At 61.9% G+C, this 12,475-nt stretch overlaps 1 protein-coding gene across 8 annotated transcripts; it reads left to right on the plus strand.

Annotated features, from left to right (window-relative positions):
* On the plus strand, positions 1-11,394 carry SEMA4C (semaphorin 4C). Of its 8 annotated transcripts, none has more exons than XM_034953731.3 (15): positions 1-774; positions 3,229-3,374; positions 4,718-4,866; positions 5,220-5,282; positions 5,385-5,483; positions 5,612-5,708; positions 5,829-5,945; positions 6,034-6,185; positions 6,269-6,444; positions 6,767-6,911; positions 7,001-7,223; positions 7,355-7,467; positions 9,241-9,398; positions 9,486-9,556; positions 9,680-11,394. In XM_034953731.3, the coding sequence occupies exons 2-15, from the start codon at positions 3,266-3,268 to the stop codon at positions 10,507-10,509; spliced, it is 2,502 nt and encodes an 833-aa protein (XP_034809622.1). In that variant the 5' UTR covers positions 1-774; positions 3,229-3,265; the 3' UTR covers positions 10,510-11,394. The 8 variants fall into 8 exon arrangements, with proteins under 8 accessions (XP_034809622.1, XP_054963617.1, XP_034809618.1 ...); XM_055107642.2 differs by having other exon boundaries at positions 41-774; positions 3,226-3,374; XM_034953727.4 differs by lacking the exon at positions 1-774 and adding an exon at positions 1,142-1,276.
* The last annotated feature ends 1,081 nt before the right edge of the window (positions 11,395-12,475 follow it).

The raw sequence follows: 12,475 nt of genomic DNA on the forward strand, positions 1-12,475 counted from the left end.
ATGCCAAGTTTTAACCCAGAACAAAAGCTGCTGTCGGACTGATTTATAATCCAGATCTGCTGACGCAGACTGAAGTGTTCCTCCCCTCCAGGACGGCACCCTGGCTTAAAGTTACCTCCAAACCTCAGGACGTCAAGCCCCTTCACCTCTGCCTTTTGCCCCTAGCCAGGAGGTAGCATCTGTCTCCAGGTGCCCGTGGGGTGTCCTCCATGAGGACCACCTCTTCTAACCACCTGCCCAGCTCAGAGGACCAGCTGGCAGGAAAGACGCTGCACCGCCCATGAGGCCAGAGCTACAAGTTGCTTCTAGGAGTGGCTGTGGGCGGAGGCTGGTGGTTCTGAAGGTGGCGGTGGTTCTGCAGCGTGGCTCCCTACAGCCCCTTTCATCTGAACAGTAGGGCTCATGCCACTTGTTAATGAGCCTTCCAGTGGCACCAGGAGTCATTTTCTGGGGATAGGCGCTTTGCCCAAAGCGTGAGAAGCAGGAGCAGGCCCTTTCTGTTGATTGAAGGGTCTTCCTGGCTGGTGAAGCCCTTTCCAGACTTGAGGGCAGGGACCAGTGGTCCTCGGGGCCTAGAAAGAGGCAGAATTGGGGGCCAAACGGCAGACCCCTCTGGTCCGCCCCAAAAGACGCCTCGGTTCCCCCAGCGTGCCTCCCCTGGATACTCGCCTCGACGTGGCTCGCCCGCGGTCGTTCTTGCAACTGCACGGTCGGGAGTCCCTCTCCCCAGCCCAGCCCGCCCGGGGTCTTCGGGGGACACTTCAGAAAGATCGGGTGAGTGTGATTCCCCCGTGGCCATACCCGGAGTCCCTCCCCCGCCCCACCTCCCTCCAGGCGCTGTGGCGCAGCCCGCGACTCCGAGCCCCGGGGCTGCTGGACACCCGGAGGGGTTGAGGTCCGGGCACCGGGAGAGGCGGAGGTCCGAGCCCCCGGGCGGAGAGCGGGCGGGTCCACAGGTCGCTGCGGGTCGCAGCCCCCTCCTGAGCGAGCCTTCGCGGCCCGCCCCCGGCCTCCGCTCGACCCCCCCAGCCTGACGTCAAGGGGAAGGGGGCGGAGAGCCGCGGCCGCGCTGGAGAAAGAGCCGGCGCCCGCCGTGGTGGCGCGGGGAGCCCGAGCCTAGGGGCGCGGAGCCGGGCGGGGACGGAGGGGCGGTGGCAGAGAGGCCGCGGAGGGCTGGCGGGCGAGCGCGGGCAGGCGGCGACGCGGGGGCAGGGGTGGACGGCGGTCGGAGCCGAACGCGAGGGCGGCGCCCGGGGACTGGAGCTGCGCGCAATAGGTGAGCGAGGCCGGGCTTGCGTGAGGCTGGAGCCGCGGGGCCCCGGAGCCGCCGCTTTGTCCCTTTGCTTGGGCAGGGGCTGCCGGACGCGGGAGGGACAGGGGCTGGGGCGCGGGGAGCCGCGGCGGCGGAGACGGCTGTACGCGGGGATCCTTCCTGCGACCCCCGCGGCTGCTTCGCAGGGTCTCAGGAGTGGGGCGCACAGCGCCTGCAGCCCCGCAGCCCCGGGGCCGGAGGGGCGCGCCAGCGAGGGTTCCTCGCGCGGTCCGGTCCGCGGCCGGGATCCTCGCCAGGCTCTTGGACTGCCCTCGGCGCTCCCACCCCCGATGGAAAGTTTGGGGCGGGCTTGGAGCGAGGCCGATGTTGTGGGATCGGATTTCCCTGCCGCGGCCCCCCGCCCGCCCGCCCATTCCGCTGGGGAGGCGGGTTGTCCCGGAAAGCCAGGCCCCCGGGCCGAGCCGGGCCGCGCCGTCCCCGGCTGGAGCGCTCGCCCTGCAGGGAGGGCCGCGGTCCACGGCTGGCCGCTCGGGGTGGGCGAGGGTGTGGGGTGCCCCGCCTGGATCCCGCACCCCTCCCCCCAACCCCTCCTCCCGGCTGCCCGTTTCCTCGCCCTGGGGGGAGCTGCGGGTGGGAGCACCGCTGCCGGGCGGATCCTCGGAGCACGCCACGGGGTGCGGCCCGATCCTCGGGTAAGGAGCCGAGATGAGGCCGCGGGCGTTTTGGGGGGCTGGTCTGGAGCGCAGCCCCCGCCCTCCCGCGCCGGGGCTCTGGGCCGACAGGGGGCGTCCGCAGGCTGGGCTCGCCACGCTCCCCGCGCCGCCGCTTTGTTTGCGTTCAAATCCCTGGAGCTGGGGGAGGGGAGAACCCGGGGGGACCCGGGACGGGGTCTTGGCGGGGACCCTTTGTTTGGGGGTGAGCAGGTCCCCAGCTTCTGCGTCTCCGTCCCTGGCACGGGAAGGCTGGAGCAGGGGAAGCCAATCCCGCTGGCCCGCCCAGGCCAGGGTCCCTGGGGCGCAGTCCCCGAGTTGGGAAGGTTCGTCAGAGTCGCGGGAGCGCAGCGGGTGCCGGCCGTGCGCGGCGCGTTGCCAGCGGCCCGGGAGGAACCCCCTCGCGTCCCCGCCCCTACCTCCCCCCGTCGCCTGCCCGCGCCGCCGGAGTCCCCGACTCGACCCGAGCTCGGTCCCCCCACCGCCCCTCCGCCAGAGGGCTGGTGTCTCGGAGGAGGCAGTGCGAGGAACAGGATGAGGCCCTGGTCATTTCCACGCCCATCCCACCCACTTCCTGCCTCCCTCTTGGGCAACAAAGGGGCCTCGGGAAGCTGGGCCCCTTCGCTCCCGGCCCTTCTCACACTCCTGCCCTGCTGATGTGGAATGGGGTTTAGGGTTCTGCAGGGCTATTGTCTGCGCTGGGGAAGGGGACAGGCCGGGACCGGGACCTCCGCTCGCAGCCGGCCGCACCAGGTTTCCCCTGTGGGGCTTTCCCGACCGCCTACCCCACCGCATGCCCTCGTCGCCCTAAGGAGTCTTCCTCCCAGAATTAGGTGTTGGCAGGGTCCGGAGCCCCAGTGGCTGCAAGGCCTGCTGCCTGAGGTTCTTTCAAGAAACTCAAACCTCTTAGGCCTGAGTGTGTATGTTGGGCGGGGGTCCCCTTTTTATTTCTCAAATGATTTCCTGTTGCGCAGAGGTAGTGGTGGGTCTGGAGGCCAGGGAGGGCTTCCCGGAGCCTGTTTAGCCTTCAGCCAACTCAACTCCTCCCCGCTTCCCAGGGAGACCTGTGGTCTTTTAGGCAGAGGCCAAGTGTGGGGACTTAGGTCCACCTCCAAAGAGAAGGGGAAGGAGGGCACCGGGGCTCCTGGAAGGCCTGATGAGGAGTCCTGTGGCCTCTCCTGCTGCGGGCCCCTCTGGTTTGCTTTCTCTGGCTGTGATTTCTGACCATGTCTTTTCCCTCAGCAGGACAGCTGGCCTGAAGCTCAGAGCCGGGGCGTGAGCCATGGCCCCACACTGGGCTGTCTGGCTGCTGGCAGCAAGGCTGTGGGGCCTGGGCATTGGGGCTGAGGTGTGGTGGAACCTTGTGCCGCGTAAGACAGTGTCTTCTGGGGGTGAGTGCCTGGAAGGGTGAGGAGGAAGTCAGGGACAGGCTGCTGAGGAGTTGCCCCCATAGTGTGCTGGCTTTATTCTCACGTGTGTGGCACAGCTTTCTAAGAAACTCGAGTTGGAAGAACGGGCAGTGTGGGTTGGGACCTGGGATTAGCCTCCTCTGGGGGAGCTCTGTCCAACTCCCCACCCCAGACTGCCTGCCCAGGTCTGCGAGGGAGAGCCTTCTGCCTCGCCCTCTCCACGCCTCGCTTCTTGAATTGTCACTGGCGCTGGGAGCCTAAAGAGAAACTGGAACCGGGATAAATATAAACTGGAGGCTCTCTCCCCTGGCTCCCCAGGCCCCCCTAAGATCTCCTACTTCCCTGTACACATCATACACTCTGGTGGCCCTGGAAGTGTGTGTGTATGTGCACATGCTCGCATGGTTGCCGGGGCACAGCGGGGACCCAGCAGTGCCCCCTGTGCACACACCCGTGTGAAAGGTGATGTCAGGTGTTTGTATCAGCCCTGCGCTCTGGGGACCTGGGATGAGCTCACCTCCCACAGGCTCCACTCGGGTGCCAGTGAAGCCCTGCCATGCCGGTCTGTGTCTGGATCCATTGTTGCCTGCAAAGACTAAGGCTGGTTTGGGGGGACCCTGAGGACAGGTCGGCAGCCATATTTGGCAGCTGATGTAGGAATCACGTGACTGTATAAATGTTGTAGTGCCCTGCATGCCGGGTGGCAGCAAGACTTCCCAGGCCCCAGCCCCATCTCCGCTCTCTGAGCCTCTGGTTTCTCCGGACCTCCCTGGCCTGGCTCACAGCCCAGCTCCCCTCCTGCCATCCCCACCTGTCCTAGTGGCCTGCTGTGCTCGCATCTCTGGCAGCCTGGATTGGGGTCCTGCTGGAGTGAAGGGTTTCCTGAGGCAGGGAGTACTCATAGCCGTCTGTGCCTCCTGCTCTGCTGGACTCTGATAGAGGCAGTGGGCAGCAGGGCAAAGAAGGAAGCAGCCGCCGAGGAAGCGAGGGTGGGGTGGGGGTGCCCAGCCCTGCAGCCGGAGGTGCCACTGACCCTGAGAGCAAGAGCCATCAGTCTGATGGCTTCCTCTGGCCGGAAGCTGTGGCTGAGATATCCTTCCTTCCTCCCAGCAGCCTGGATTTGCCTCCTCCCAGGCTGGGAAAGGCTAGGGAGGCCCAGGTGGGGCTGTCAGGGCCAAAGGCTGTTTCAAAAGTGTCCTTTATTGCCAATCGGGGGTTTGGCTGGCATCTGCTTGTGGCATGGGGTGCTGGCTCTTGTGGAGCAAGACTGAGGGCTGTCGAGCCCCGGGGGTCCTGCCCATCAGCAGCCATGCTTACCCCTGCAGAGCTGGCCACGGTAGTACGGCGGTTCTCCCAGACCGGCATCCAGGACTTCCTGACACTGACGCTGACAGAGCCGACTGGGCTTCTGTACGTGGGCACCCGAGAGGCCCTGTTTGCCTTCAGCATGGAGGCCCTGGAGCTGCAAGGAGCGGTGAGAGGTGGGGCAGCGGGAGGCAGTCGGGCCTGCCAGAGGGCAAGGCCCAGAGGGGCTGTGCTTGGCTAGGTGGTCCCTCAGCCTGGCTGCCCCCACAGAAGTGCTGCTGGGCATCCGGGGCCTGCCCTCTGGTTGGGGTCAGCATGCGGCATTCCTCTCCTCTCTGGCACTTACTGAATTCTGTGTAGTGGGGTGGTTTGGGGCTTCCATTCTGTACTAAAGGAAGTCCCCAGAGAATAGGGACCATGCCTCTGCACTGGGCGTCCCTGTGTTGCTGCTGCAGGCTGTGCTTGTGACACGTGCTCAGTCCGTACCTGTAACGTGGCTGACGTCCCCTTCCCTTTCCCCAGATCTCCTGGGAGGCCCCCGTGGAGAAGAAGACTGAGTGTATCCAGAAAGGGAAGAACAACCAGGTGGGTGCTTGGACGCTGCTCCTGGTGCTGCCTTCGCCCCAGGACGTCTCCTCCCATTCTGGCCCTCGCTCTCTCACTAACCGGACACCTTTCTGCCCCCAGACCGAGTGCTTCAACTTCATCCGCTTCCTGCAGCCCTACAATGCCTCCCACCTGTACGTCTGTGGCACCTACGCCTTCCAGCCCAAGTGCACCTACGTCGTGAGTGCTGCCCTCCTACCTCGGTGTCCCCAGCCCCCCGCCCTCCTCACCCTTCTCTGGACTCGTGGATGTGGCCCACAGAGCCCTGCCCTTAAGCATCTCCTCATCACCTCTCTCTCTGTCCTTAGAACATGCTCACCTTCACTTTGGAGCATGGAGAGTTTGAAGATGGGAAGGGCAAGTGTCCCTATGACCCAGCTAAGGGCCATGCTGGCCTTCTTGTGGGTGAGTGGCTGCCCCCCATGCAGGCTGGGTGAGTCCCTGGGGCTTGGTTCCACTTGGGTCTGTGTTGGCTGGATGTGTCCATACCTCATGTGTGGCCTAGCTGACCTCTGTCTCCCATAGATGGTGAGCTGTACTCGGCCACACTCAACAACTTCCTGGGCACGGAACCCATTATCCTGCGTAACATGGGGCCCCACCACTCCATGAAGACAGAGTACCTGGCCTTTTGGCTCAACGGTGAGCCACCGGGGGGCCTGTGGGAGCCATGGGTGGGAGGTCCCCCGGGGCCCAGCCCCTCCCTGCTGACCTCCTCCCCTTCCCACAGAACCTCACTTTGTAGGCTCTGCCTATGTACCTGAGAGTATGGGCAGCTTCACGGGGGACGACGACAAGGTCTACTTCTTCTTCAGGGAGCGGGCAGTGGAGTCCGACTGCTATGCCGAGCAGGTGGTGGCTCGTGTGGCCCGCGTCTGCAAGGTACCGAGTCTCACAGCGGTGGGCCCTGGGAGCCCTGCTGGCCCAGCGGGGCTGACCGGCAGTGTCCCCTTGCCGTCTGCCAGGGCGATATGGGGGGCGCACGGACCCTGCAGAAGAAGTGGACCACGTTCCTGAAGGCGCGGCTGGCATGCTCTGCCCCGAACTGGCAGCTCTACTTCAACCAGCTGCAGGCGATGCACACCCTGCAGGACACCTCCTGGCACAACACCACCTTCTTTGGGGTTTTTCAAGCACAGTGGTGAGTTGGCCAGGGCTCCCACAGAGTCGGGAGGAGCTGGGGTTCAGGTCAGGGACGGTGCATGGGTGGGAACCTGGACCAGGCCTCAGAGGCAGTCCCGGAAGCCAGGTGTCCAGAAGCCAAGGAGAATGCTGGCACCTGCCCCTTTCAGAGCTGCCTGTGAAGGGGCAGGGCCCCATGCCAGGTGGCACTTGAGCTGCCAGGGCATTCTGGTACCCATGGCCAGTTTATGCCAGGCCCTGCCTTCCTGCTGCTTGCCCTTAGCTGGGGTGGGAAGAGATAAGGTGGGTACCTGACCCTGGGCTCCCTCTCGCTGTGACAGGGGTGACATGTACCTGTCGGCCATCTGTGAGTACCAGTTGGAAGAGATCCAGCGGGTGTTTGAGGGCCCCTATAAGGAGTACCATGAGGAAGCCCAGAAGTGGGACCGCTACACTGACCCTGTACCCAGCCCTCGGCCTGGCTCGGTGAGTGCTAGGGCAGGGATGCATCTCCCCACCCAGCTGCGGTGCCATCCCACCCTGCTGATGGCCTGCCCCCCACACCCTGCCCACAGTGCATTAACAACTGGCATCGGCGCCACGGCTACACCAGCTCCCTGGAGCTACCCGACAACATCCTCAACTTCGTCAAGAAGCACCCGCTGATGGAGGAGCAGGTGGGGCCTCGGTGGAGCCGCCCCCTGCTCGTGAAGAAGGGCACCAACTTCACCCACCTGGTGGCCGACCGGGTTACAGGACTTGATGGAGCCACCTATACAGTGCTGTTCATTGGCACAGGTGGGTGCATGGGTATGCAGGCATGGCTGCTCAAGGCTGGGCAGAAGCCCGTGTGCCCAGGGCAGGGAGATTTGGAGCTGCCCCACGGCCTTGTGACCTCTCATTTACACCTTCTCCTCTGCACCCCCCAGGAGACGGCTGGCTGCTCAAGGCCGTGAGCCTGGGGCCCTGGGTTCACCTGATTGAGGAGCTGCAGCTGTTTGACCAGGAGCCCATGAGAAGCCTGGTGCTATCTCAGAGCAAGGTAGTAAGTTGGGCCCTATCTGCCACTGTCCCCAGCACTATCCCATCTCACTCTCTCCATCTGGCTGCTTCTCCCAGCTGGGCCTATGTGCTTGGCCAGTGCAGAGTTAGGAACACACACACATGTGGATGCACACCTTGCCTAACTTGGGGTGGGTTCCTGGAAACGAGAATGAAAACAGAATGGAATCTGCACTGCACAGGGCCATTATATATAGCCAGGTCACGGGGCTGCGCTCCCAGCATCAAGCCTTGGCAACTGCTCCCATGTTTCTTTCAGACCCTCCAAGCTGTGCTGTGGTTCTGGCTCTGGCCTCTTCCCTGACCATGCCCCTGTGACCAGACCTCCCAGGCTGTGAGATGTTTATGATGCCCTCACCATGGTGGTTTCCTTCCAGCCCCCATTTCCGTGACTGTTTCCCTGAAGTGCTTGCATTATACCCTTGTGCAATACTCTTTTTGGTTTTTTTTTGAGATAGAGTCTCACTCTGTCACCCAGGCTAGAGTGCAGTGACGCGATCTCAGCTCACTGCAACCTCCACCTCCCAGGTTGAAGCTATTCTTATGCCTCAGCCTCCTGAGTAGCTGGGATTACAGGTGCCTGCCACTATGCCCAGCTAAAGGTTTTTTGTTTTTGTTTTTGTTTTCTTTGAGATGGAGTCTCACTCTGTCGCCCAGGCTGGAGTGCGGTGGCATGATCTCCGCTCACTGCAACCTCCACCTCCCGGGTTCAAGCAATTCTGCCTCGGCCTCCCAAGTAACTGGGACTACAGGCACGTGCCACCATGCCCAGCTAATTTTTTTTTTTTTTTTTGAGATGGAGTCTCGCTCTGTCACCCAGGCTGGAGTGCAGTGGCGCAATCTCGGCTCACTGCAAGCTCTGCCTCCCAGGTTCACGCCATTCCCCTGCCTCAGCCTCCCGAGTAGCTGGGACTACAGGCTCCCATCACCACGCCCGGCTAATTTTTTATATTTTTAGTAGAGACGGGGTTTCACCGTGTTAGCCAGGATGGTCTCGATCTCCTGACCTTGTGATCCGCCCGACTCGGCCTCCCAAAGTGCTGGGATTACAGGCGTGAGCCACTGCGCCTGGCCAGCCAGCTAATTTTTGTATTTTTAGTAGAGACAAGGTTTTACCATGTTGGCCAGGCTGGTCTTGAACTCCTAACCTCAAGTGATTTGCCCACCTCAGCCTCCCAAAGTGCTGGGATTCCAGGCATGACCTGCTGTGCCTAGTTGCCTTGTGCAATACTCTTGTGGCATGTTTGCTACACCTCCTGAACTTTGATTTGTTTGCCAGCTATTATGACTCAAAATTGTCCCCTAGAACATGGAATAATGGCAGAAAGAAAGTGTGTGGTTGAATAAACACACAGATTGGCATCCACCGTTGAAACAGGAAAACATCTTATGTTATGCTGCTGCTGTTGTGAGGGCTGATGGGCCTTGAAATGTATTTCCTGCACTATGTGTGTGTGAGTGTGTGTGATTATACTTTTTGGCCTCACAGCCCCATCATCCCTTTCTAATAACGTCACGTCGATAAGGGGCTTAGGATTGCATCTGGCCTGTGTAAGCCCTCTGAGTTCTGCGGTTCTTAGAGTTCCCTTTTCAGCGCTATAGCTCTGCCTTGTTCCCTTGTTCCTCCTTCTGGCGCCCCGTTCTGTGCCCCCTGCAGGAGTCCAAGCTGTCCCCATGCTCCATTCTGGTCCGGCCGCCCCTCCCGTGGTGTGGCCCTGGCTGACCCCCCTCCTGCGCCCCGCTTTTCTCGCAGAAGCTGCTCTTTGCCGGCTCCCGCTCTCAGCTGGTGCAGCTGCCCGTGGCCGACTGCATGAAGTATCGCTCCTGTGCAGACTGTGTCCTCGCCCGGGACCCCTATTGCGCCTGGAGCGTCAACACCAGCCGCTGTGTGGCCGTGGGTGGCCACTCTGGGTGAGTTGGGCTCTACATAGGCCAGGACCTCCAGGGACTCAGGGTGGTTGGAGCCAGGCTGCTGATGTACCCTACATCCCCTACCAGATCTCTACTGATCCAGCATGTGATGACCTCGGACACTTCAGGCATCTGCAACCTCCGTGGCAGTAAGAAAGGTGAGCTTTTTCATTCCCATCGCATCGGGCTGAGCCCTGGACCAGAGCTGGAGTTTCTGTTCTCCTCTTCCCCAGCCCTGCTTTCCTGCACTAACATGCACTCTGTTTTCTCTGCCACTACAGTCAGGCCCACTCCCAAAAACATCACGGTGGTGGCGGGCACAGACCTGGTGCTGCCCTGCCACCTCTCCTCCAACTTGGCCCATGCCCGCTGGACCTTTGGGGGCCGGGACCTGCCTGCGGAACAGCCCGGGTCCTTCCTCTACGATGCCCGGCTCCAGGCCCTCGTTGTGATGGCTGCCCAGCCCCGCCATGCCGGGGCCTACCACTGCTTTTCAGAGGAGCAGGGGGCGCGGCTGGCTGCTGAAGGCTACCTTGTGGCTGTCGTGGCAGGCCCGTCGGTGACCTTGGAGGCCCGGGCCCCCCTGGAAAACCTGGGGCTGGTGTGGCTGGCGGTGGTGGCCCTGGGGGCTGTGTGCCTGGTGCTGCTGCTGCTGGTGCTGTCATTGCGCCGGCGGCTGCGGGAAGAGCTGGAGAAAGGGGCCAAGGCTACTGAGAGGACCTTGGTGTACCCCCTGGAGCTGCCCAAGGAGCCCACCAGTCCCCCCTTCCGGCCCTGTCCTGAACCAGATGAGAAACTTTGGGATCCTGTCGGTTACTACTATTCAGATGGCTCCCTTAAGATAGTACCTGGGCATGCCCGGTGCCAGCCCGGCGGGGGGCCCCCTTCGCCACCTCCAGGCATCCCAGGCCAGCCTCTGCCTTCTCCAACTCGGCTTCACCTGGGGGGTGGGCGGAACTCAAATGCCAATGGTTACGTGCGCTTACAACTAGGAGGGGAGGACCGGGGAGGGCTCGGGCACCCCCTGCCTGAGCTCGCGGATGAACTGAGACGCAAACTGCAGCAACGCCAGCCACTGCCCGACTCCAACCCCGAGGAGTCATCAGTATGAGGGGCACCCCCACCGCGTCGGCGGGAAGCGTGGGAGGTGTAGCTCCTACTTTTGCACAGGCACCAGCTACCTCAGGGACATGGCACGGGCACCTGCTCTGTCTGGGACAGATACTGCCCAGCACCCACCCGGCCATGAGGACCTGCTCTGCTCAGCATGGGCACTGCCACTTGGTGTGGCTCACCAGGGCACCAGCCTCGCAGAAGGCATCTTCCTCCTCTCTGTGAATCACAGACACGCGGGACCCCAGTCGCCAAAACTTTTCAAGGCAGAAGTTTCAAGATGTGTGTTTGTCTGTATTTGCACATGTGTTTGTGTGTGTGTATGTGTGTGTGCACGCGCGTGCGCGCTTGTGGCATAGCCTTCCTGTTTCTGTCAAGTCTTCCCTTGGCCTGGGTCCTCCTGGTGAGTCATTGGAGCTATGAAGGGGAAGGGGTCGTATCACTTTGTCTCTCCTACCCCCACTGCCCCGAGTGTCGGGCAGCGATGTACATATGGAGGTGGGGTGGACAGGGTGCTGTGCCCCTTCAGGGGGAGTGCAGGGCTTGGGGTGGGCCTAGTCCTGCTCCTAGGGCTGTGAATGTTTTCAGGGTGGGGGGAGGGAGATGGAGCCTCCTGTGTGTTTGGGGGGAAGGGTGGGTGGGGCCTCCCACTTGGCCCCGGGGTTCAGTGGTATTTTATACTTGCCTTCTTCCTGTACAGGGCTGGGAAAGGCTGTGTGAGGGGAGAGAAGGGAGAGGGTGGGCCTGCTGTGGACAATGGCATACTCTCTTCCAGCCCTAGGAGGAGGGCTCCTAACGGTGTAACTTATTGTGTCCCCGCGTATTTATTTGTTGTAAATATTTGAGTATTTTTATATTGACAAATAAAATGGAGAAAATGAAACGATTGCTCTGATGGGGTTAAGATGTTTGGGCTAAAGCCTTTCTGGGTACCAAGAGGGAAGGCTCTCTGGGTGGAGGGAGGCTGGACTGGGCCTCCCCCACAATCCCAGGGCAGCCACCACTTTTGTGGTCCCTGCCTGCCTGTGGGAGGGGACAGCCCAGCTCTAGTGTTTTCCCACAGTGGTGGCTGCGGGGCTGGGAACGAGACCATGGCCATAGCCCCTTGGGAGCCAGCCTTGGCTTCTGGCCAGAAGGAGAAGTCAGGGCACTGGGAGTCCAGGGGAGAAGCGGAATGGGAGCGGGGGGTGCCTTCCCAGAACTCAAGACGGGTAGTGGGAATGAGGGGCCAAAGGAGTGGAAGGTTGTGGAGATGAGATCGTTGCTTGTGTGAGGATGGGGTTCTCAACCTGCTTAGGGGAGGAGAAACGACTTCCAGTCTTCTACCCACCAGGAATGCTAGGGTCTTCCGTCCCCCAACTAGCGGGGGAAGGAACTTACATCCAGTGTGCACCAGACCACTGTCCTGGAGAGGGCACAGAACCCAGCCTGCATTCTGTCGTTCATGCACTCTTTCTAAGCCGATCAGGCGGTCTCCCCTGTACACTTGATCGTGGCTTGAGCAGGCAGCTGCCTGGGTTTTAACTGGGAATTGAGAAGGCTGGGGTCCGCTGAGGAGCACGCTGCGAAGGTGCGCGGTCCGCAGACGGCCGCCCGGTGGGTTTTGATCATGAAGACCGATTCCGTAAACTCAGCGCCCACTGTGGGGCCAGGGGGTTCTGCACAAACCAAGGCCCTGCCCCTGCCTGAGGTGGAGCTACAGGCAGTACAAGTTGTGGCCACCTGCCCCTTGCTGGACTTGTAAGGAAGAGCAGGGTACGGGGAGGGGCGTCTCGAGGCCTTTCCAGCCGTCACTTTGCCGCTGCCCCGGGGGCGGTCGGCCTTGGTCCGGGGTGGTGCCAGGAAGAGGGGGTAAAAACCGTGGAGCGCGCCCCGGCCCGATGGCTCACGCCTGTAATCCCAGCACTTTGGGAGGCCAAGGTGAGTGGATCACGAGGTCAAGAGATCGAGACCATCCTGGCGAA

The sequence above is a fragment of the Pan paniscus genome, chromosome 12, assembly GCF_029289425.2.
Source record: "Pan paniscus chromosome 12, NHGRI_mPanPan1-v2.0_pri, whole genome shotgun sequence".
Classification (NCBI taxonomy): Eukaryota; Metazoa; Chordata; class Mammalia; order Primates; family Hominidae; genus Pan; species Pan paniscus.

Bases quoted from the DNA above. Each gene is read 5' to 3' on its own strand.
- SEMA4C (XM_034953731.3), top strand. From the start codon at position 3,266: ATGGCCCCACACTGGGCTGTCTGGCTGCTGGCAGCAAGGCTGTGGGGC. The intron at 5,484-5,611 runs GTGAGTGCTGCC...CTCTGTCCTTAG, and splicing joins AGCCCAAGTGCACCTACGTC to AACATGCTCACCTTCACTTT. The intron at 5,709-5,828 runs GTGAGTGGCTGC...TGTCTCCCATAG, and splicing joins CCATGCTGGCCTTCTTGTGG to ATGGTGAGCTGTACTCGGCC.